Source organism: Patiria miniata, unplaced genomic scaffold, assembly GCF_015706575.1.
Source record: "Patiria miniata isolate m_02_andy unplaced genomic scaffold, ASM1570657v1 HiC_scaffold_10, whole genome shotgun sequence".
Lineage (NCBI taxonomy): Eukaryota > Metazoa > Echinodermata > Asteroidea > Valvatida > Asterinidae > Patiria > Patiria miniata.
In genome coordinates, this window is record NW_024037048.1 from 7,295,823 (window position 1) to 7,321,877 (window position 26,055).

Genomic DNA, 26,055 nt, shown 5'->3' on the forward strand with positions numbered 1-26,055 from the left:
GAATCAATTCAAAAGCTACTCAGCTTACAACATTTCTGACCCCTGGTCGTGGGGAAATTTTCAGTATGGGGAAATTATAACGGAACTTGTTTAAAGAGGCACTGCGTCCTGAAATCCACTAAATTTTCATGTTGTGGATCGTTTACTTTCTTATTTTAAACATTTGGCTGAAAGGAAACAACCTAATGTCTTATAACTTTCCCGAAAAAAGATGAAAAAAAAAGAAGCCCAAAACGGTTGTTTACATCGGGCACAGCGGAGTACGCATATGTTTTTCCTGTCCTTTCAGTCAATGTATGATATACATTGTATAAATTATGTCACATAAAATTGCACACAGCACCAATGCACAAATGTGGTTTTTTACACGTCCGCAAAAATCGAATGGCCGGAATCACAACTAGAATGAACAGCCCAACTTTTTGGGGTCCCAAAACAGTGGACCCCGAAGTTATTCTCGCACGCATAGTTTCTAAACCCAGTTTTTAAACATTACTTGTGTACATGTTTGTTAATATCCTACTTTTAAATGTTCTTTCCGATTAACAGCATTTCGTTCAAAGCGCATTTTGTAGCCCAATTGCGCTCATTCCAGTGTCCCTTTAAAGATATAGTCCATTTATATATATTTATTGATATAGTTCATTTGTAAATTTGTGCATTTTGTTCATTTGAAGCAACAAAAGTGTTCAAAATCTAATGAAGGATACTGAACAACTAACCTGATGAAGTTTCAGCTCAGCTTCAGCTGTATATTCCAAAAAAAAAACAGCATTCTAGGATCTCAATTTCAAATCAAAAGTTGCTGAATCATGTTTTGAATTGGGCCTGAATTCAGCGTCCGAGACACGTTCTCACTGAGCCGATTGCAGCTACGTGATGTCGCGCACTGATCCGACGAATTATAGCAACAGCACGCGCGTGTGCGTCGTGCCAATGCTTGCGCGCGCTTCGCCGAATAACAAAACTCACTACTAATTTAAATTTTCCTACGGTGTGTCTTTAAGACGCACCGTTGGGTCTTAAGACGCACCATTGGAAAGGCCTTCTTTCGTTGATTACTTCAACATGACAGCTTGCCAAAAAGAATAATTTCACAGGGAGTTTAGTCCCCTTACTATCTTTCAACCAAGTATGTTTTTCAACAATAATTATGCCAGTTACTTTATGGATAGCTGCAAATGATGGACTATAGCTTCAATTAGGGACTTTCAATATCCCCACAAGGTTTTGATCCCTAAGAAAGCTATTTTACAAATGATGTGTGCTCCAAAGTTCAACAAATACAGAACAAGTATGTAAGCACCTGTATTAGGCAGATTATCTTGGCTAAGCACAGCGTCCCGGCCAATAGGTTACCAGTGTTTCTCAATTCAGACGACACACTCAAAAGCAGAATTTGTTGCATATTGAACTCATTAGGCTGAGATTAAAGAGGTTGTGGAATGCTCGAAGACATTTCCGTAATTTTTTGGGTATATGTAGCCTAAGGTGTGATGAAATAAAAACGACCATTGTGTCTGTCATGAAATGAGTACAAAAGCTACTTTTGAGAGCTGTTTTTCAGGTCCTGTTTCAACCCGAACGTGCAATTTATGTAAAAGTCGTCGTTGGGGGCAGCAGACAAAATATAGTAAATCGTGACGTAATAAACAGGACTCCCGATGCAGCGTAGTATAAACGAGTCCTGTTTATTACGTCACGATTTACTATGTTTTGTTTTGATTTACTATCTTCATGTTATAATAGAGGTCTCAAAGCGCCTCATAATTTTTACGCCTGTTCATCAGGCCACGAGACCATGTTTGTGAAGCACTTTGAGATCAGCGTAATCTGGTCTCTGCCCTCACAGGTACCCATTTATACTCCTAGGTGAAGAGAGGGGCAATTGTGGTAAAGTGTCTTGCCCAAGAACACAAGCACCATGTTCCCTGTCTGGGTTGCAACCCATGTACCGTGGCGTGTGAGTTACACACACATAACCACTGGATCACAGAGCTGCAGATATACACGAACCAACATCCATGGCATGCATTGCAGGAAGCGAAACCCCAAATCAGCAAAGATTCCCTATGGAGTGATTTAGACTTTTGGAGGATGCTCATCGGAAGATAAAGTTGGCATTCCGTGGAGTATGTGGATGCTGATGAGCTGCTCATCCCTGTAGTAATATCCATGCAGTACCAAAGGACGTTTTGAGCCAAAATGTTAAGCGCGCACAGATGCTACCTTGGGGCTTGACCTACAAAACCAAAACACATACACGCACAATAAATGAATAGCAGAAAAATGACAATATAAATTATAAAACAAGACAAGGTAAGCCTAGTAAAGTTAGTCCTAGAGTGCATAAAATTCTATTCAATCAATTCAGAATGGCTGTTCACTGGAAGTCTGCTCAAGCATGATGTGGCTTTTTAATACACAATGGGCAAGATTTAGCCATTTCATTGGTAATAGGGTCATTCCGTGTCAAATCACCCAATGGGTTAAACCCCACCCCCTTCAAACTTGCTCATATTTAGTATGTGGTGTAATTTAAGCTGAAAAAGCTGAAATCTTCAGTTTTAGCGTCGTGGGCTCCGTGCGTCGACAAAGAGGGCGCCCTTTTGCCTAGCAACGACTTCCCATGGGCGGGACATTTCGCTGGTTGATGCGCACTGTTCCTTGTGTGTGACGCACGTACACCAGGGGATTTGTACTATGTACACGCAGTGGTCGTGCTTCGCAGCAAATGAATTGCAGTCAGGCAAGATGGCGTCGGTCGGTCATCCCCAACTGTACTCTCTTTGCCGGTGATGGGGTACTTGTGAACGGGGCGGATAGGACAAACATTTTGGCGCTACCGCCCACCATTGTTTGGCAATTTTGGTAAAAATGGGCGTGTCCGCCAATTTTCAAATGACAACTTTCAAAAGTTCCAGTTGGGGAACATACAACATGCACGTACTGGTGTTCACGCATTCAGCGTGAAGTATGCAAGACTAATTTTTTTCAGAGTGTGCAGAAACCCATAGCATCTTCGCATGAGCATCAGCTGCTGACAGTAGCGTGTACCAATGCCATTCTAAGTGGTCCACCCAAACTGTCCATTTGCAACCGTTGAGGGGGTACTTGTGCACGGAGCCCATAGGCTGGCCCCTCTTGGACTAGCCAAAACACCTGTTTCCCTTGTGGGGTTCAAGTCAAGGGTGAGTATCTGCATACCAACCTGGGTGCATACCAACCTGGGTCCACTGAATACATTGCCTAGCAAGGTTCCGTGTTCGGAAAAAATGTTAACTGGAAACTAGTCACAAGCAATGTGCATTGCTGGACACTTTAGCTGGTAACCTTTTTGATCTCAGATAATACTTCTGTACTTGGCGGCTCTACAAGCTTTGGCCCCGATACTACTAGATGAGAAAATTATCAGTGAACTTGCCTCTGGCTTGGAGTAGATTCTGCCTGGCTTTGATGAAGGCCATGATGTCTGCGTCGGCCCTCTTGTCCCCTGTAAGCTGAACGGCCGACTGGCCGGATGAATCCACTAAGGACCTGTACCATGAAGAAAACAGACACAGTAAAGTGAGCACTTTCCCAATAGAGGCCACTTTTCATTTTACAGTTTACATTCTACACACCCTGTCCTGCAATAAATCATTCATCATTTGATGTTTATGTGGGATACAGCACAGACACAAATGAATTCGGAAATCTTATAAATACTGATGATCATTATTCGCAGAAAATATTTATATTAATTCAAATGTACATATCAACCCCTACCCCCCATAAAAAAAACCCCAAAAGACAAAAACTGCCGAGTCCTTAGTGAGGTCAATGGAAAAGGAGGCCATCTAGAATGAAGTGCGTCATACCTTATTGTTAGAATTCCCTTAGGCTTTGTATGTGTAACATTACAAAGCCAGAGGGAATTCTTTCAAGTAAGGTATGAAGCACGTCGTTCTAGATGGCCTCCTTTTCCGCCTACCCCTTACTGATTCGTTTTAAATGAAAGCTATTCAGAAATGGCTTCCAATTTTTTTTCCAAACTCAATTTTCCCCATGAAAAGCAAAAGATGAGCTTTCCCTATATTTGGGTTGTACACTGTAGTGTGACTCACTCCTTCTGGTTTTGACAGGAATTCACTTTTTTTTAAACTGACGACAGGCTTGGCTGCATACACTCAAAATTATCTTTTCTGTGTATGAGAGCCAGATTGAAACACAGTTGTAATCAAGTTAATCAAATGCCAATCACAGCGCAATTGCTTGTCGGTCACTTGTCAAATCACAAATCAGGTCACAAGTCACAAGGGACTCAGACAATATGTGACCCGCTCCACACATAAAGATATATAGTTGCGCTGTGCATTATCGTGTAATGGCCCGCTCAATATTGAGAGGGGGAAAATTTCGTCAAAATGTGATTTTCATTATTTGTCATGAATGACATCTTTATTACCTACATTTTCAGGGTTCATTCACAGAAATGTTGTTTCGATGAATAAAGTGGGGAAAACAACCCCACAATTTTGAGTGCATGGTGCCCAAATCTACAACAGAGTAAGCTCTTTCAAAGCCTGTCTTCTCAGTTGTGTAATTCGAACTCCAAGGAAGTAATTAATAGGCAAATATGTAATATCTCCAGACAGGAAGGGCTATGTGGAGTGCTGTGGCCTCGTGGTTAAGGGCACTGGATTCGTGGTCTGTGGGTAAAGCTGCGGGTTGTGGGTTCAAGTCCAGTCATGGTGCGTGTGCCCTTGAGCAAGGCACTTTGTCACTCATTGCTTCTCTCCACCCAGGAGTAAATGGGTACCTGTGAGGGCAGAGATGGTCATTGTGATTGAATAAGCTTGCTTGCGCCTAACAGGCAGCATCGAGCTGTATACTCCCCAGGGAGCTGAGATGGTATTTGGAATGTTTCATTGGCCCAATGATCAGGGGTAATAATAATACTGTAAGCGCTGTGATTTAGTTTACTAACAAGAGAGTTCTTAAATACCGATTATTATTATTGATTATTATTATGGAGCTCTATTATACACCAAATAAAAGCTTACGTTGTGGGCTTTCCAACCATGTATATGACTCAATTTAACTTTTTTTTGTGACATAATGCCCTTTTCTGTGGAGTGGGTCACATATGTGTATATGAATCCAATCACCTTGAGCGACGTGAGCTGGACTTTGACTCTGGGCCTTCCACACCCCCTGCGGATGACGGCTTCCCCAGGGGCGGAACCACCGGGGGTCTCCCACCGCCTCTGTCCACCTGTGCGGACAGGGCTCCGAGCAGGGCATTCCTGGAGGTCCCTGAGTACGGCCTTCTGGCAGACGCTGGGTCTGCGGTGTACACAGTGCTTTGTGGGAGATGACCCTGATGATGGGGGGTGGCGGTGGTAGTATGATGGTCCGAGACCTGGTCCTTCAGGGGTGAAATAGGGGGCGTTCTCCAGGCCTTGGAGGGATTGGATGGGGGTGCTGTAGGGGGCTGGGGCTGAGGCAGTGACTGCTGGGCCTGCCAAGAACAAGAAATTGAAACCTGATATAAAACTAAGCCTAATTCTCCTTATTTTGCTATACAGCCTTGTTGATTTTAGTAAAGGATTAAATGATTCACAAAATTCGTTGATATCCAAGCAGTTAACATTGAACCAATCTAAACACATCTGACTTGCAACTGTTCTAATCACATCTGACTAATTACGTGCTGCTTTACTAATAAAGGCATCAGCTCTAATCAATATTCATGCATCCACCGAAATACACACAAAAAAAAGGCAACAAAAATATTTCTGCTTCCGGTTACTCATTTTTTCTTGAAAAGTTTTTTTCTTGACAAGTTTAAAAATGATTTCAAATGCGTATGTAAAAACGCATTCATATTGTCCACTCTGTCTAACCAAACATTCTTCCAAACAACCATATTATGTCCAAAACCCTTTAAACATTCCTGCTGTTTGTATTTTTACATAATTTACAATCCATGAATTCTATTTAAAAAAAAACACTCCTGTTTTTTATAACAAAAAGCTTTTCAGATGGACTGTGACAAAGGCATTTCTTTCTCATTACTCATTTCGCGCTGATTGTGATTGGACTTGTGACAGGACTTATGATTTGACTCGTGATTTGACTTGTTACTGGACTTGGATTGACTTGTGACTGGACTTGTAATAGACTTGGATTTGACTTCTGGCTGGACTTGTGATTTAACCTGTGACTGGACTTGTTATTTGACTTACGACTGGACATGTGATTTTACTTGTGACTGGACTTGTGATTTAACCTGTGACTGGACTTGTTATTTGACTTACGACTGGACATGTGATTTTACTTGTGACTGGACTTGTGATTTAACCTGTGACTGGACTTGTGATTTGACTTACGACTGGACTTGTGATTTGACTTGTGACTGGACATGTGATTTGACTTGTGATAGACTTGGATTTGACTTGTGACTGGACTTGTGATTTAACCTGTGACTGGACTTGTTATTTGACTTACGACTGGACATGTGATTTGACTTGTGACTGGACTTGTGACTTAACCTGTGACTGGACTTGTTATTTGACTTACGACTGGACTTGTGATTTGACTTGTGATTTAACCTGTGACTGGACTTGTTATTTGACTTACGACTGGACTTGTGATTTGACTTGTGACTGGACTTGTGATTTGACTTATGACTGGACTTGTGATTTGACTTGTGACTGGACTTGTGATTTAACCTGTGACTGGACTTGTTATTTGACTTACGACTGGACTTGTGATTTGACTTGTAACTGGACATGTGATTTGACTTGTGACCTGACTTGTGATTTGACTTGTGACTGGACTTGTGATTTGACTTACGACTGGACTTGTGATTTGACTTGTGACTTGACTTGTGACTGCACTTGAATTTAACTTGTGATGGACATGACTACAACTCTACTACCCAGACCAGACAAATACCGTGGTCTTTACCTGCACATTAGCAGCTTGCTCAGCCCACCAAAGCTCAAAGTCTTTCTGCAGCTGCAGTCGAGACTTCTCCAGGAAGTGCTGTAGGTGCTCAATCTCGGTCTTGAGTGACCGGAGATGGTTGAAGATCTCCTTGTAATTGGCCTTCTCTTGTTCCATCTGCTGCCGTAGCGCCTGCTCCACCTCATCCGGTTGGCCGGGGTCCTGCTCCCCGCTCATGGCCAGCTGCAGGCGTCGGTGCTCAATTTGGCTCTTCAGCTTGTCTGCAGACATACAAAGGAAAACAATATTGAGAACCAGTGATAGTGCAGTGTGGTAGTCTCAATAGAGCAGCAGCATCCTCATTCTTGTTATGAAGAGCAAAACATGTTTTTCAAAATGAAACGTTAGGTTTTGTTTAACAATTGAATCACAGTTCCGAGGTCTGCAGCTTTGCTAATGTTGCTGGTGTGGTTTCAAAGATCTGTTTATGCTTATTTTGACTTCTACTGACATTTGCTCATTTGCATGCCAGCATGCAATGCAGGCATAGATCTTTCTCCCAATATCAGTTTGTTTTTTCAACAAAAAAGTGACAAAATTTGTCTAACGTCACAGTCTCAATATCTATGTCCCACATTGTATCCCACTCATCCTTCATTGTCCGCACATCCAAATTGTGCAATTCTCTACCAAAATCATGCTTCCCATTATCCTATAACACACAGTCTTCCAAGAACTTCATCAACACGCTCGATCTCTTATCACTTTCCTAGTCAATCTCTGTGTCAAGAGTCGCATTGACTATAGGTGCTTCCTGCCTTTTCATGGAATTATCTACTGAAAGGTAGAGTATATCATTTGCAGGTTTCCAAAAACGAAACTGACAAAATTATTGTTGAAAAGCATACTTCGTTTGAAGATAGTAATGGCACTAAACTCCCTGTGAAATTATTTTTTTCTGGCACGCTGTCATTTTGAAGAAAACAATAAAAGAAGGTCATTTCCAAAGATGAATCCATTTTAGACGCATTTTTGAAATTTCCGTTAGTAGTTCGTTTTTAATTCGGTGAAGCCGTGAATGGGTGCGCGCAAGCGTTGACACGATGCATGCGGTTGCTATAATTCGTCGGTTCAGTGCGTGACATTGCACAGCTGCAATCAGCTGAATGAGAACATGTCCCGGGTGCTGATTTCGGGCGCAATTCAAAATATGACTCGGTAACTTTTGAATTGAAATTGAGATATTAGAACATTCTTTTCTTTTTAGCAAAACAAAAGTTGGAAAATGCTTTACATAAACAGCATTGCACTAAAAAATTGTCACTGAAAGATTAAACATGGTACAAATAGCTGGGAAAAATTCTCAAGTAAATGTATAATCACATCAACGTCTTACTAATATTTTGTCTGCATTCGTTGACGAACTGTCCCTTGGCCTTGGCTTCTGAGTAGCGCTGTTTGAGTTGCTGCTTGTTGTCCTCTATGCCGGCGTTGTTGGGGTAGTCACGACGGAAGATCTCAAAGGCTTCCTGCCTGCCCACAGACATGTCACCTTTTGGAAAAAAAAAAATCGGTTTTAACAATGCTCAATTCTGTAATGTACGCATGATGAAACAAACAGGAAAGATCAAGGAGTATTCCAAAGGAAATCTGACAGTTACAAAGATAAGCAATTAAATATTCTGTATTACTGGTGATAGTTGAAGTTTGGAAATCAAATAGACATTCTTAATGTTGCTCTCTGAATACTATTTTTTGAGTTTCACCCTGAAAACAGAATTTGCTTTTAAATTGCTTTTTTTTTTTACAAACGTTGTTCACTTTAATCAATTCAATCCCACGTCAAATCACAGGTAAGGTAACAAGTAGCAGGTGATGGACAGTGACGACGCCACAATGAGGTCAGCTCATGTAAGACAGTTTATTATTGATGAGAAATTGATGTACACCCGAAACATCAATCTTTGTTTACATCAATCTTTGTTTTCTTGTGGGAGCTTGGTGGCTCCCGTCCCGGATCGGAAAGTGCACATGTGAATAAAGGTTGAGGTCATGATGTCTCCGGTCTATTGATGTGACTTGTGCTTGACAAGTAACTGAGAAGTATTGGTTATGGATGGTTATGACTTGATTACAACTCTGTTGTGAATATTGTATTTTTCAAAGGCACCGTTTTTGAAGATTTTGCGGAAGGGAAGAACTGATCTCATTCTAATATACTACTCAGTTGCTGAATACGCACCTAAAATTTTCCTTTTCGAGTCTTTCAGCCTGTATGAGGAAGAGCTACTCTCCACCTTGTGCCTTGCACCGTCACCTGACCTAAGCATTGCATCTGATTGGTCGACAGACTGCCTGTCCCTGTCACGTGACCTGTAGTCCTCGTCCGATTGGGTCCTTCCCTGCCTGGATCTCCTCCCATGTGACCTGTGCGGCTCCTGTGATTTGTCGCTCGCTCTGGAGGAGGTGATGTTGGAATTGTAGCCATTTGGAATGTCCTGGTCTGAGGAGGAAGCAGACAGATCCGGCTGGTGACTTCCAGCCCTGTTATGGAGTTGACTGAGGGCGTCCTGGGCTCGTTTCTTCTCTTTCTTCAGCATATTGACGAGGATGTCTGGAATTTCGGCAGGTTAAGGACTCATCAAATGTTTGATTAAGAAAGGAAGGGACCGGAGAGGAAGGAACAACATAACTACGTACCTAGGCACTGACATAAATTTCAATGAAGTCTGATCTTTTTCTTGAAACTCTTTGAGTTTCTACATGAACTGATGTAAATATGAGATAGATCAATACTGATTAGAGTGTTCAAGGAACAATGCTAAAAGCTTATCTCAAAAGACTTGAAACACCTAACTTGAAACATCTAACATTTTGATTTCAGTCAGCCTATTGTCAGATAATAATATTAATAATACCGCAGTCTTATATAGCGCACGTATCTACCAACAATAAGGTACTCAAGGCGCTAATGAATTTATTTTAAAGACAGGTAAATGAAGTATTTGAAATATGAGACCCATTTTATGTAGCACCTTATAAGGATATACAAGGTGCTGTGGCGCATTAAGCGGCCACTGCCAGAAACACCGGGGCAAACCCCTTCTCTTAGCGATAAGTGTTACTGGGTTCTTTTTGCATTGCACAGCACACGGGACCTACGGCCTTACGTCCCATCCGAAGGACGAAGCAATAATGGTTAAGTGTCTTGCTTAAGGACACAAGTGTCAAGAGCGAGACTCGAAGCCATGCTCTGCCGATCAGAAACACCACGGAGCTTTAGTCCAGTTAAGTCCCATCCGAAGGACGAAGCAATAATGGTCAAGTGTCTTGCTTAAGGACACAAGTGTCAAGACAGAAACACCACGGAGCTTTAGTCCAGTGCTCTTAACCGCTCGGCCATGATACTCCAAAGATAATCCTCTTTTAACCCATCTTACTAACTGACTGGCTTACTAATTCACCGACTGTCACTTGTGAGTCTGCCATGTGCTTTCATATAGGATTTATTACACCAGGGGTTAAATGCGGCCCAATGTGTAGACCACATTAATGAAAAGACTTCCAGTGAACAGCCATTCTGAATCAAATGAATAGATTTTTTTGTGCTCTGGGACTAGATGTACTAGACATAAAGTTTCTAGAAATTCTGAAAAGGATACTGATTTCATTGTCCCTCTGTTTGAGCAGTTCCTTCATCTTGTTCATCTCAGCTTGATTGACAGTTGACACTGAGTCAATGGATGACATGGGATCTTCATTAGGCATCCGCTGTTCTTCCATTCTTTCCTCCTCCCTCTGCTTTTGTCTGGAGCCGCCCGAGGCAAACCCCTTCCCTTGTGCCAATCTCTGTCCATGAAAATTATACATTTTGTTCTTCAAAACCAGAAGTGTGTTCATTCCGATCTCAAAAGTTTAATTCCACATACTTTCCAAACCTTTTTCTTTTCTCCAAGTAATACATTAATTTGTGTGAAGTTATGGATTTGCTTGCTGAACATCATTCAGACAAATGCCTTCGAACGTGTCCAATGTATTGGAAGTTTTACTGTCTTTGTGTTATAAAAAGGGGAAGAGGAGTTTGCGTTTTACCAGTGCTGTACACACCTAATGCCACTTACTTTGACAGTCCCCTTTTCGTCATTTTTATTTATTTAAAAATTGTAGTGCCAAATGGTGTACTACATTGTATCAATAAGCTAGATCAGTCATTTGCAGCGCTATTATCAGACTGTTTACACCAGTTTTAATGCTTTCTTTAACCCTTCTTTGCAAAGATACATTCTGTGCCAAGTAGTCCTTTCAGTCAAAATCAAACAAGTGACTTCTTTCAATAGTTAAGAATTCCCAGCCTACATAAAGCAGGATTGACTGCCTTGGACTGTTTAAGTCACTTGATACAGCTATGCTTTGACTCCGGGTGAGTGATAAAATAACTGTGACCACAACTTGCCTGCTTTGTCTGTTGACCCAGGTTGACTAGTCACAGTGCTTGCTTGACATATGATCTGACTGCTGGTGACTAGCTTTTGTTAAAAGTATAGCAGGGGACGTGGAAGTGAAATTTGACTGTCTGTGACTATTTAAATAGCAGGAGGGTTAGAGAGTGCAGTCCCTCTTGCATTCTAAGCACAATGTAAAGCTCAAATTTGAAATCAAGCTTCTCCCTCCATCTCAAAAATTCCTCAATGTGATCCTGACCAGTGCTATAGTTGCTACCACCACACCACCAGGCCTTTCATTAATACATCACAAGTCCTTTCACAAGTCCAGTCACAAGTAACAGGGGATGAAATATAACAAAGGTATGCCTCTGTTTCAATTCATTTGAATAGCTCGGTCACAATTCATTCAGTCTCAATTTACGTAAGCGATTCTGTGACAAAGTTCATGCCTTCAAACTTGTGGTCTGACTTGGGAAAGACATGTGACTGACCATGTGTTTGAATTCTGGATTGACTTGTGATTAACCATGTTAACTGCAAATCTGATTCAGAGCATTTTAATCACAGACTTATCCACAGGGACACGCGACTGTCACGCTCCCATACAAAGCTTTACACACAAGAATTCCTTCCTTTGAGAAAACAAACAGTGACAAACATTGACCTTGAGCATCCTGAAGCACTCATTGATCTTGCGCATGTCAGCCCCGACATTCAGCGTTGCCTCGGGATCTGAGTCTTGGATATAACTGTCAACAAGCTCAGTTAATCTGCAAGACAAATAATTATTGGCGAAATCATTAATCAAAATGAACTCTTCAGGATATCCTCATGAGGAAACGAATTCAGGAAAGAAAACATCAGCACTTTTTTCAACAGTTCATTGAAAATCGTGCCCTTTCTTCCATTTCATTTCACTCAACTCATGATAGTTTTGCTTTTGCTTCAAATGTCCCTCCTGAAATGCCAAGATTGTCTAGGACTCCTACGTTGGACTCAGGAACTGTAAATAACACTTGGTGGCTTGCTAATTGTGTGCCAGACACCGGTACGCTCAATCACAGATCCTCTACACAAGGATAAACGACAGACTGAGCTTGTGTACAAAATGTACGGAACGGTTCGTCTAGGAGTGTGATATGTCCCGTCCGCGCACAGAACAACGCTTAGAACATGTAGAACAATGCACGCGTGTCATGATGGCCGACAGCTGGCATCTTGACAGAAATTTGACCATTGAAAGACTACAGTCGTGCGCCGAGTCGCGCACACGTGCGAGTGCCATATCATGCCACTAACCAGAAATTTGGAGAAGTCGTTTATCCTGGTGTAGAGGATCCGTGGCTCAATTTATTTTCAAGTGATTGTGAACAAACATGTATCATCTCCATGCGAGTGCTGAGTGCATGCTAGCAATGATGTCCAAGTGTCTTTGTCACAGTTAAGAAAGTACTTGCAAACAAAGTCCATACCTTTGCTTTGACAATAAATCACAGAGTTACTTCAAGATTTGTCACTTACCTCTCCCTATCCTCATCAGTCAACTCATCCATGCTCTGTTCTCCCGTGGCTAGAGCCAGTTGGTTCTTCAACTCCTGTATCTCTGCTTTCAATCGTGCAATCATCTGAAGAAAAAAGAAGAAGTAAATTTTACACAAACAAATTAACTGGAGTGAGTTTTGAACTTGCAACCTGTTCCAGTGCTCTACCAAGCTATCCAGCCCTTTGTTGGTGGTTTCCCAATCTGTCAATATCTTTGTTCATGCTTAAAATTATTACAGTATACCTAGTTAGTTTCCCTTTTGTCATTTGATAAAGTACATACACAATTTTCGATAAATTCCTCCTTTGCAGCTGCAGGTCAAAACAAAAGTGGAGAGGCAGCTGACATATGTACGAACTGAAACACTGATCACATCAATAAAATCTTTCATAAAGAGGGAGAGTTAGAAGAGACTTTAACGCATTGCCATCGTATGTCTGGTGCTCACACTGAGACGATGTTGGCTTGAGCACTTTTAAAATAAACTTAATATTTAGCATCATACATGAGCAAACGGGCACTCATGCACTGTGCCCTTCATAGAGAACTCACATGAGTGGTCCATCAACTGTTCAAAATGGAGTCTATTGGCTAATAGGATGAGAAACAGGTTTCCTAAGAAACTGACTTACGAGTTTAGGATCAATCTCTTCATTCAGGAAGGCATCATTCTTGATCAGGGCCACCCTCTGGGCAAATCGACACGTCGAGATGGACTCCTATGGCATAAAAGTAACAAGGTTTTTGTTTGTTTATTATATTATTATAAGATGGTAACGTCAGGATGCTTAGTGCACATAACGTCAACACAACCTGCATTATGTGGACATCTTTTGTTCACAAGTCCACATAGTGACTGTAAGACAAACTCGCACACACACACGCACACATTTACTGAAATTTGTATTCTTGTGGAGACATTTCTTTGTTTTCGAGTTTAATAGTGAAGTTTCAAAATGCTCTTATTTTAACCAGAATTAATTTCCTTGTCTGAAATTCGGACTTAATATCCCTTTTAAAAACTCTTCCATTTGCGACAGATCAACCCACCTTGGAAATTCCTAGTTTTTGAGTAAAATCCATATATCTATTTTGTGAAAATCTTGTGGAGACGTATTCATCTATAGAAATTGCCCTGTGGAGACGTTTACAATCTTTTGTTCCTTATTGTGTGCACGTCTCCAGAGGGCACGGTGTATCAGATCAACCCATGCATGTAATAGGCATAAATGTACACACACAAACGTGTGTTCACTGTCGATCATGGACGTCCTATTGTCCCTCTTTTGTTTGTACTTTAACTTTTTAGGAAGACTCCAACAGGTTTTGTACACGACCCCAATCGCGGACGTATGCTGGGAATCGTGGACGATATTGTTCTCTTTTGTTCTCTGGTATTTTTCGTCCATGGTTTGAAAAGATGAACACGTACACGCATGTACGCACACACATTTGTTTTACATACGCTATGTGGACATTCCTTTGTTTTTGTGTAGTTAAGAAAACTTGGTACAAAAAGTAACTTTACTTTAACTGTGAAAACTCTTTCAACCCAATTTTTTTTTTATGATTCCCTTTAGTGTTTCTCTTCATTCTGCCACAGATAAACCTAACCCAAAAATGCCTCTAAACCTGTTTTCCAAAGAGGGCAAAACGTTATGTGGACACGGCTTAGTCCACATAACGTCAACACAACCTGCATTATGTGGACATCGTTTGTTCACAAGTCCACATAGTGAATGTAAGTCAAACTCACACACACACACGGACGGAGAAGGCAGAAACAGTATGCCCCTTCGGCTTCGCTGGTGGGGCATAAAAATGACTCGAGACTTGACTTGTGGAAAATTGACTCGAGACTTGACTTGGAAAAAAAAAAGACTTGCGACTTGACTTGCCAAAATATGACTTGGGACTGGACTTGACTTGGAAAAAAATGACTTGGTTACAACTCTGGCTTCGCAAACAGCGCCTTCAACTGATTGGACATGCAACCAGGCTTGAAGTTCCACTCTCGTTGCTTGCTGTTGGACAAAAACAACCAACCCACAGAACCGTACCGTAGAGGTGGTGCACTTATGTGAACCTACCAACAGCAACTTACTGATAACCTGAGGCTGGTTGGTATTAGCTCGAATCAGCTACACCAAGCCACTCAAAATGCCGAACATTATTATTGTAGTCACTGAGCAAAGCCCATGTGCTGCACGCGCACAGACGTCACCATGATGCTGATGATGTGGCCACACTCACAACTTAATACTAACATAAATTTGCTAGCTCATATGAACCATCAGTCTGCAGATATACTTACATCAATGTTCTTTTTCTCCACCGAGCATGTCGCAATCATGGTGGTCATGCAGTTGCCCCCTAGGCTGTCTCGTAAGACAGACGTCATCATGGAGTTGCGATACGGTATGTGCGTCCGCGACTTCTCCGATAAGGCAACAATCACCTGATTAAAAAGAAAATGCAACAATATAAACACATCTCACTCCCAGCTGTATACATTGTATTACATTGTGTTTATTCATTGATGAATCCATGAAACAATTGACTACTCAGGTGATTTGAGGCACTACAGGGAATAAAATGCAGGGCAGTCAGGCGTGGTACAGTGACTGACTGGGTTAAATGACAAGTGATGCAAATAGGTGGAATTTAGCATGCGAAGCACACCAAAAAAGTTACTGCAGAGAGGCAACTTAAACATTGTACCCCTTCTACCCAAGAGCTCAGCTTCTTTTTAGTTGCATGTGACTTCAGCTGAAAATCTTTGTGTAAATAGTGAATACTGTTGAATCTATTAACTCTTTCGCTACTGAATTTAATTTCCCGATTTGTTCACGTTTGTACGTAATAAATCGCTGGAAATTCCGCCATGTGTCAATGTGGACGCCGCCATCTTTAAATGTCTCTCTGTAAACAAACTGCTCAAAATAACCTGGAGCAGACCCCGGTGAGACGGAGAGCTGTTGGCAGCAGCTCAAACTAGGGTCAGAGGTTATACGATATAAATTATGTAAATAAGGCACACGTCATGGGGATACCCCTGTTTATTCACAGCAACGTCACCGAGCCGCTGCCAGCGGCTTGCCACACGACATGTACAATTTTTGTGTGCCGCAGTCAGCGGCTCACCGTAGCGAAAGAGTTAATGAGGCTCCCACATTTGTTTGTGTTTATGTGACCCTGCACATGATACCAACAGAGTAACAGATGTAGAGATGTCGACTACAACTTTGAAAAGTTGTATTTCTGAAACAAATGCTTGTGGACGAATGCGTTGTGAATCGCTTCTATTCACCCTGTGTGTTATTTCTTAATTTTACCCAGTGAACGAGAGACAATTTTGGAATTTTTAGTTTTTATAACTCAATCATGACAAGTAATTTAAACAACCTATTTTTTCATGCAACTAATCATGCTAATAGGTAGGATATAAACCGATTGAAATTTATCATCAATTTTTTGAATGAAATTTGAACAACAGCTTTGCTGTTATTGTAGCTTTGGAAAAAACCAAAGAAACACTATTAATGTGAGTTTACCTGCTCCAAATAGTGCAGTGACAGGTTGATGTACTTTGCCTCAGTCAGTAGCGTCCCTCCAACTCCCGTCTTGCCAACTCTCTCGGATCTGTAGAAAGACAAAATTATTCAGCTCTTCCAATGAATGTTCCCTGTTACATCATGATTTCTCCATTTTCGTCAATACACACTCGACAGGCCTATGGGCTGCGTGAGGAAAGAAAAGCTACGCACAAATGGCACACAAAGCACAGACACCATATACAACTGAATGTGTGTACAATGTAAGTGTACATTTTCAATTAGTCATGACGGTCGTGCTTGGGTCCTGTTATGGAATCCGTGCTGGAAAAGTAACTGGCAGAGTTAAGCCGCTTACTAAACCTCGCATATGAACATGATATAAGTATGCACTGGTTTGCACACCTGTATGGCACCAAGTACACCAGACCAATTTGATTTGAATGTGCATGTTATGCCCAACTGTACTTGGGACAATCATCCGAATTGTAGTTGAGCTCATTGCTACTACAGTTGGGACTGCCCCAACTGTATTTGTGATGCGCTCAAGCTAAATGAGCCATTTGTTGACAATTATGATTTTAAGATACAGCCCAAAATAGGTCAGTAGGGGTGACAATGTCAAAATTGACTTTTTTTTGTAAAATCGGCAGGCTACATATGTCCTCTTTCATGTCAACTATCTTTTTCCGAGAAAAACTGATGATAAAGTAGTTAAGATGTGACATTTTTGTTAAGGAGTTAATATTCAATAACCTGAAATAAAGCATGTTTGTTGCTGCTTGATAAACACTTCAATTCTGAATTGTTGATTTCTCTGTTTGATTTCTCCGTTTTCTTCTTTCTGATCTGCCTGTGTTCCAAGTCCCATAACTTCTGAACGGAAGGTTGTATTCGCATAGGGTTTTCACCAAATATAAACTGAAAGATAGCTCTATTAAAAAATGTAAAGAAATATTATTGATAAGGGCCGACAAACGACTCATTTAGCTTGATCGCATCACATTTGGGACTGTCCAATCACCAGGTCGTAAGTAATAACTCACCCAGCGAGATCCACCAGGTGTAGCTTGGCCCTGCGGATGGTGGCTGATCCTGCCTCACGGACGGACACGTGAATGGTAAAGATGCAGTGAGAACGGGTGGAGGCTTGGTTCATGGGCGTCTAAAGACAAAAAAGAATGGCCAAAAGTGATTCACATCAATGTACTGTTAACCCTAACTTCCCAGGCCTTTTTGCTAGAATGTAGCCTCAATCCTGCAAAATCCTCCAATTGGCCTCATGGAAAAATATAGCTTCAATCCTGCAAATTCTTAAATTATTTCTTGCATATGGTCCATAGAGGGGTGACCACTGCCTGAATCCTGCAAAATCCTGCGGCAGTGTCAATATGATGAGGCTTGGCCAGTGACATCCTGGAGCAGTACGGAGGATTTCAAGCATAATATAGGCCTATATTTATGCATGGCTGAGCAAAAACAACACAAGGTCCAGCCAAAGTGCATCCTACAAAATCAGTAATGCACTTTTGCCATGTAGCCTCAATTCCTTAAAGTCCTCCACTTTGGCAAAAAGGATTTTGAAAGATTCAAGGCGGTTAGGTTTAAGCATTGCCTGATGGGATTTAGGGTTAATTTAAGTAAGCCTGTGAAATTAGCCCAGTACCTAACATCAACGTTATGATTTGAGCGTGCCAATTTCTTATCTGTTCTCACCTCTGCAATCATGCGGTTAGTGTCTCCAAGGAAGAGTAAGTTGAGGGCCTCTTCCTCATTACTGGCCTGATGGATGGAGAGATTCTTGAGATGGATGTTGCCATCACTGTCCTCCATAAGGGAAACTTTCCTGTTTCCAAATAAAAAAAGAGAAATTCAATTCTTAAACATTCAATGTCAGGCAAGTGGCATGTTTACAATGTACTGTTAAAAGAAAAATTAACATTTGGCTGTCAACTCCGTGTACATAGTGCAAAGAAATATGTATGTGCATTAACCCTTGTACTTTTGGTGTAGTTTATTGCAAGTCAGTTGTGCATGCCAATGCACTCCAGCAGAAGTGCATTGGAGGATTCTTGGACTCACCAGCCAAGTGATTTGACCACAGACATGACAGACTTGTCTACTGTGGTCTCATTGATTATTGCTGACCAAAGAGTTTCCTCACAGCATGGCCAAGCTTTCTGTCAATACCCTTTGGTAGTTCCTGCAGTGTACTGTGGTTCACCCCCAAAGTACAGTGGCAGATATTGGAAGGCTGTGCAAAAAAACTCGGGCGAGTCACGTTTTTCAAATACTGAAGTGACTGGAGAATCAGGTAGAGCAAGGTTTTCTATTGTTCGGCAAAGTTGGAATGAGTTACGGGGACTTTCGAGTGTCTGCAACCGTATTGTTCAACTTGTGTGTGGTCCCAACAACTCTGGAACGAGTATCAGTACATGTATGTTTGGTCCTACATACTCCATAGCCCTTTCAACCCGTTGGCACCTGTAATATATTTTATTACATTGCATTCATTTACTGAAGAATCCATAAAATCATTCAGTGCTTGGGCAGTTTCAGGCAGCACAGGGACAGATAGGTTAATGTGCTATCTAAAAGTGGGGAGTGTGGCCTGGTGGTTAGGCCTGGTTTGTGACTCATGATCAGAGGGTCAGGGGTGCGAATTCAGCTGCCGGCAATATGTTGTGTCCCTGGGCAAGCCACTTCACCCCCATTTGCCCCTCTCCACCCATGAGTACAAATTGCTACTGGCATTAGCTGGGGAGTATTAACCAGCGATGGACCAGCATCCCATACAGGGGGAATAGAAATATTCTCAGTCGTTTCATGCTTCTGAAACCGGAGATATACACCGGCCTGATTGGCCCGTGACAGACTTTACTTACTTCACCGCATTTACATAACAAGAATGATCCACTACAAAGATAAATAAACACTGACAAAAACCAACACATATTGTAAAGATGACGCAAACAACAGCATATCATTCACTGTTTGTCCACAAGTTTTTTTCCATGTACTCACGGCAAGTCTTCCAGCTTTGCAGCCTCATGCTTGGGGTCCAGCAAGTCGTATCCACTCTCGTTGTAAATTTCCAGATAGGAGATATGAGTGGTGTAGACATGGCCAGGGTTCTAGCAAATAAAGAGGTTTAGTATCAATACACATCTATCAAACTAATTTAAAAAAAATATACTTTTGCACAAGCACTCCCTGAACAGTGAAGACCAAGATTGAATAAAGGACACCCGAGCCCATTGCTACATATGCCCACAAGTGGCCACAATCAAGTGTGTTCATTTGCGAAGTTGCTAAGGGTCTGTGGACTTCAACCTATTAGCACTTGTAATACATTGTATTACACTGTATTTACTCCTTGATGAATTCATAAGACCATAGACTGCTGGGGCGGTGTGTACTCCACACCATAAGCATGCAAACCAGTGCACGCATTCTTGTTACGTAACTGTGGGGGACTACACACTTAATGTCCCATGGTACTATGGGGACTGAAGATGCTATGGGGACAGCAGAAAGTCCCCATAACATCGGTCCTAATTTCCCTAACAATAAAAAAGTTCCCCATAACGCGGTGATGGCCCGCCCACCCATACTTTGACAAACGAACAAAAATAGCTCTCATCAGGAGGCTACACAATGCTACATCACATAAACTCTTCTTATACAGAGTCCATCTCTCCACCAATTGAACCCTCCCCAACTGAATTCGGCGATTCACAATGCAGTGCGCCACCAAGAGTTTGCCACAGAGAGTTAAATTTTTTCCAGTGCATTATGGGAGATGGTTGACAAATTCGCAGCGCGGCACGTTTAAAATCGTTTTTCTGGTCAGTAGTTTTGTAAGCGTATGATTCGAGTGCCTATTTGCCCTTTTCTTTTCTTTTTATTAAATCAATATGGTGCTTTTTTTGTAAGGCGGCAGAATGCTATGCCCCAATCTATAATAAATTAGCTCAAGTTGTCTACTGACACTCGTTCAAATGGGCCGTGTTTCGTCGACCATAAACTTGAACAATGGACTCTCCATGGCAAACTTTTGGTGGCGCACTGCATTGTGAATCGCCGAATTACCTTAGCATATTCCTCGAACAGATACGTGAGCATCCTGGGAATGATTCCACGATCGATGAAACGCTCTGGTCCTCCAGTGATGGTAAATGTCTTCCCACTTCCAGTCTGTGAATCAAATCAAAATGCAATTGGTATAACTTCTCACGCTACAACAAATTTTGATTAAACACACTGTTAACAAGCCAGATATTCATTTCTCTTGAGCACAAACCTTTCCAGGGGTTTTCCCTTGTTTTAAGAAACACATTTTTAAAGTATCTAGGTTTCAAAAACTTTTTTGGCATCCTTCAAACATTTTGGAACATTTTAGTGAAATATTAGTAAAAATTAATCAAGTAATATTCTTTTTACTTGTAACTCAGCATCTGATGACTTGTGATCCACAAGAAGGTAATTGCATTACTAATCTGATCCCATGATTTTGTGTTTAAAACTTGGAGCATGTTCAGGTGAAGAGCATTAGTCGACTAGTGATTGATTCTTGACATACATGTATCTGCGCAATAATAGCAACTGCAGTAATGCAAATATCTCTAGTCAAATGCTGGTCAAGACGTCATCACAAAACCTCTGCTGTTAAGTAGGATGGGCTATTGGTAACCAGTGATGCACCTGTGCCACAGGCTCTGATTCAAATTAATAGAATAGGGTAGGCCAACCACCCTTCATTCAAATAAAGCTAGTCGACTACAGTGAACCACAAAAATACCCAAATTTGCTCTAGGTTGCCACATCACCATTTTGTATCACCGCAAAGTGGTTGCAATTATGTGTAGGACTACAATTCGCGGCGATTCACAATGCAGTGCGCCACCAAGAGTTTGCTGTGGAGAGTCCATTTTTCAAGTTTAGGGTTGACAACACATGGCCCATTTGAACAAAAGTCAGTAGTCAACGCAAGCTTATTTGTTATAGATTGGGTCATAACGTTCTGCTTTCTTAAAAAAAACACCATACTGATAAAAAGAAAAGAAAAGGGCAAACTTTTACTCAAATTATACGCTTGCGTAACTACTGACCGGAAAACCTAACAATTTCAAATGTCCCACACTGTGAATTTGTCGACCATCTCCCTCAATGCACTGGGAAAAATGAACTCTCTGTGGCAAACTCTTGGTGGCGCACTGGATTGTGAATCGCCCAAATTACGTGTAGGTCTACAAAGTACAATTAGGCCATTACCTGTCCATATGCAAAGATAGTTCCATTGTATCCAAGCAAGCAGCTGCAACAAGAAAAAAAGAAGGAACATACATTACTACAAAGAATCAAGGGCAAAAGGTAATCACAGGAACGTACATTGCAGGTACCTCAACTGTGAGACACCACATCATACATGTAGTAGGCTTATTACTTGATACGAAACATCTCTTCTAAAGAAAAGTAGCAACAAACTGGTATTTTTGGGCCTGAAGAACCGGGGTAACAATTGAGATGTACTCAGTTTTATTATGGTTATGTTCCAACTACCTTATATACTATTGTTCCTAATTTAAGTTGGGACCATCCCAAATAAAGTGTCCCAGTTGAGCCGGTCCAACTATAATTCGGATGCTACTACATGAACTCTGTGTTAGAGGGTGCGCATAGTTACACACCATGATTTACCAGTATGTATGTCGGCCACACATATACTGCAAAGTGCCACAGACACTAACTTGTATGTACATGTAGTCACATATTTTGTATAAAAGGACATGAATGAAACGGCAAATAAACAGGGTATTTTTAATGAATTCTGCCATGAAAACAACATGTATGCTGAGTCCAAGACAACTACATGTACATGTAGTTAGGCCAGACCAACTGAAACAGTTTAATTTGGAAAATCCCAACTTAAGTAATAAACAAAAATAATAGTTCTGCTTCCGGTTTCCCTACCAACCCTATTCTGGCAACCCCCACGCTAATATTTTTTTATGAGAAAAAGGAGAAATAAAACACACCAAAAGCCATGATTTACTACATGTACCTTTTACCCTTGACTACACGCAGACGCCTCCATATGATTATTCACAAAAAAATTGCAAAAAAATTGCAAAAAAAAATCCCTACTTTGGCCTAACCAAGGGTACAATTGGGGTGTAACAGGATTATTAAATGAACAACAGAGGAAAGAAAGAGAACATGCTTACTTGTCAATGACATCTTTGGCCACATTGTCAAAGATCTCATCCTGCTTGGTGTACTGGTCAAATAACCCATCAAATCGAAAAGAGTATTCCTCCTTCTTGTTGTTGATGAAGCCGGACGCCAAGTCCTTGGGGACAACAACGCTCAGCTTAGGGAAGCCACTGTCGTCTTCATCAATTTCAAAAAGCTGGCAAGTGGGGAAAAAACGAGTAGTTACATGCACATTACTTAGCAAGACTGATAGAAAAGTAAATGATCTTCATTTTCAGTCAAGTTGTATTCCATTAATATGCCCCCAACACTGGCATTAGTTACTTTTTAGTCCTATGTTACTTACCTACTCCTATGTACATATTTATATGAGAATGAAAGGAAAAAATTCCGTACTCGGACGTCACTTTTTTCAATTAATTTTCTAGCGCCAAAAGTTACATCTTTTATGGTTATTCCTCCACTTTCCCTCCTCTACTCTCACCCTCTCCTTTCCTTAATTTCTATTTATTAATCAGTCAGTTACTTCATCGGGATTCGAACCTCTGACGCTTGCTTGATACACGAGACTCTTAACCGCTAGGCCGCGCACGATCGCTGTTGCAATAATCAATCTTTGGACGTATTTGAAGTATCCATTGAAATAAACTAAATATTCATGAGAAAATAAATATTCATAATGACGTATTGCACTATCATTGGCAGGCTCATGCGACGTCATGGTTGTTGATGTCACGTGTATAACGTACCGCTGTCTTTCAGCCACTACAATCAGTTTTGACCGGCTGCTTCAAGTTAGTTCTGCACGACGTATGCATCCAAAATGTGCTCTAAAAACACATTTTGAGTAATGTTTTTTCACCTTAACACAGCTTCCTGGATTTCTCTTGGTTCAAATGACAAGGTGAGGTGACAATTAATATGTTTGGCAGCAGATAAATTGACATCCGAGTATGGAACTTTTCCCGAATGAAATTGTGCTCTCTTGTTTTAAACTCACCTAACTAAATAGCTGGTGAAGGCTAGCTGGAGTTACCCAGCCCTGAGTTTTATCATTGGGTTGTCTATAAGGGCTGGAGCGAATTTTTCTCGTAACTTGTAGTATTTGCAAAAAAAATTGGAAAATGTTCAATTTTGTCCCCGTTACACACTAATTGCAACTGCAACTCACCCCAAACTTGCCTGGAATAACCATTACACAGGTCCTTGAAGTAAAAAACGATCCACGATGAAGATTCAGCCTACAATTGCAGTGAAAACAGGAGGAATAACCGCTAACCTGACAACCTTTCAGGCATGGCCAGGACTGCTATTGGTTTGTGCACAAAAAAAATTGTGTACAATGAATGGCGGTCGATTAACAGGCACAGAGAGCGATCGCTGTCAACTACTCGTTTTTGCCGGCTGCGCTGGCGTTGGCGCGTGACGTCACGCGGAAGCGTAACACCCGATGACTGTTTCATGCACTATTGGTTGCGGTTCCAGTACCAAAGCTGTGATGCGAGTGGTAAACCTTATACTAGTGCATGAAACAGTCATCGGGTGTTACGCTTCCGCGTGACGTCACGCGCCAACGCCAGCGCAGCCGGCAAAAACGAGTAGTTGACAGCGATCGCTCTCTGTGCCTGTTAATCGACCGCCATTCATTGTACACAATTTTTTTTTGTGCACAAACCAATAGCAGTCCTGGCCATGCCTGAAAGGTTGTCAGGTTAGCGGTTATTCCTCCTGTTTTCACTGCAATTGTAGGCTGAATCTTCATCGTGGATCGTTTTTTACTTCAAGGACCTGTGTAATGGTTATTCCAGGCAAGTTTGGGGTGAGTTGCAGTTGCAATTAGTGTGTAACGGGGACAAAATTGAACATTTTCCAATTTTTTTTGCAAATACTACAAGTTACGAGAAAAATTCGCTCCAGCCCTTATAGACAACCCAATGATAAAACTCAGGGCTGGGTAACTCCAGCTAGGTGAAGGCCATGATTAGCTTTTCATTCTGAATCTGATTCACAGATCTGAAGCATTTTGTTTTTTTAAACTTAAGAGAAGTAAAGTCTAAGAAACCTACTCTCAGTTGACAACTGACAACATGTATGCAACAGTCATGACAGTCAAATCAAATTCCAAAAAATAGAAACAGCACAAAACAAAAAGGGTCCTAAAAGTAACTAATGCCCCAGCGCTGGCAGCGCATTATCCCATTTAATGGTTGGGACGGTCTCAAATTCATTATCCCAACTGTAATCAGTGCAGTGCGTGCCACAGTGGCTGACTGAAATTTACCCCGGTTTTGGCTTTCGTCGGCTTTATCCGACAGAAGATCTTGATTCCTTGTTTGACCATGGCTGGTTGATATATTCCATTCTATTCTATCTGTTCCCCATCGTTTACACTCATCATAGTTTTAGTGGACATCAACATCACCATGTTCACAAAACCCGTCCGCACTAGTAATACACTGCTGGAATTTTGAAGAATTTGTTTGCAATTATAGCGCCCTCTGTTGGTGAAATAAGTTTTTATTAAAGCTGGCCTTGTCTAGCGAGGCGGACGATGCATTCTTTTTCAGCACGTTGTCGTAAAAGTTGGTACCTTGATCCGGTCTTAACTTTTTCTTTCAAATGGGGCTTGCGGTCGCTGCCGAAGTTAATTGAACATGATGGGGAGTAATAAATAACCGTCTGATATTTTCTACAAATACCCCCGGTGTAGGGGGTTTTGCATAGAAATTTTCAGATACCAACATACGACTGAATTGTCATGGTCGATATTCCTTCATCGTTTGACGGTTTCTTATGAAATTAAATTTCGTAATGTTTAAACATGATGACAAATCACTAGACGAAAACTCAGTTTAAAACATCTTGTATTTCTGGAGTTGTTGCCCCAAAACGAGTCTGGTGGTGGATAATTATCGAGACCACTATTTATGTGGCGCGCCCTCTATTAAATGAAAGAATATTGGTGTGGATGCTAGAATATTGGTGCGAATGCTGCACTATTGAACAAAAATAACAACTCAGTTTCCGATCAATAACACAAGAAATACAGGATGTATTAAACTGACATTTTGTGCAATTATTTTCCACGATGTGTAACAGAGGGGCATTGAATATCATGAGAAACAGTCCCATAATAGAAATAATATGATCGTATCAATGTAGTGTTTTACACGCGAAGAATACACATTGATTTTCATTGGGATTGCATTTGTCGCGCTTAAATGACTGTATTGTTACGGTCAATATCGCTACATTGTTTGACAGTTTCTTATGAAATTAAATTTGGTAATGTTAAACATAATGGCAAATCACTACACGAAAATTCAATTTAAAACTTCTTGTATTTCTGGAGTTGTTGCCCTAC

The 26,055-nt window shown here is 41.2% G+C and overlaps 1 protein-coding gene across 1 annotated transcript; it reads right to left on the reverse strand.

Annotated features, from left to right (window-relative positions):
* Nucleotides 1-1,674: 1,674 nt before the first annotated feature.
* Nucleotides 1,675-25,162, reverse strand: LOC119736777 (kinesin-like protein KIF6). The gene is made up of 19 exons (XM_038210790.1): nt 24,973-25,162; nt 22,703-22,887; nt 21,750-21,792; nt 20,568-20,672; nt 19,500-19,609; nt 18,192-18,321; nt 17,522-17,640; nt 16,476-16,563; nt 15,236-15,379; nt 13,554-13,640; nt 12,900-13,003; nt 12,043-12,148; nt 10,596-10,782; nt 9,176-9,547; nt 8,330-8,485; nt 6,955-7,214; nt 5,151-5,503; nt 3,425-3,537; nt 1,675-2,242 (listed from the first exon to the last, which is right to left on the reverse strand). The coding sequence occupies exons 1-19, from the start codon at nt 25,030-25,032 to the stop codon at nt 2,226-2,228; spliced, it is 2,739 nt and encodes a 912-aa protein (XP_038066718.1). The 5' UTR covers nt 25,033-25,162; the 3' UTR covers nt 1,675-2,225.
* Between the last annotated feature and the right edge of the window lie 893 nt (nt 25,163-26,055).

Excerpts from the sequence above, each read along its gene's own strand:
- LOC119736777 (XM_038210790.1), bottom strand. The coding sequence starts at position 25,032 with ATGGTCAAACAAGGAATCAAGATCTTCTGTCGGATAAAGCCGACGAAA. Across the intron at positions 19,610-20,567 it reads TGTTCGAGGAATATGCTAAG|AACCCTGGCCATGTCTACAC; the intron begins GTAATTCGGCGA and ends TTTATTTGCTAG. Across the intron at positions 9,548-10,595 it reads ACAGAGGGACAATGAAATCA|ACATCCTCGTCAATATGCTG; the intron begins GTATCCTTTTCA and ends CCGAAATTCCAG.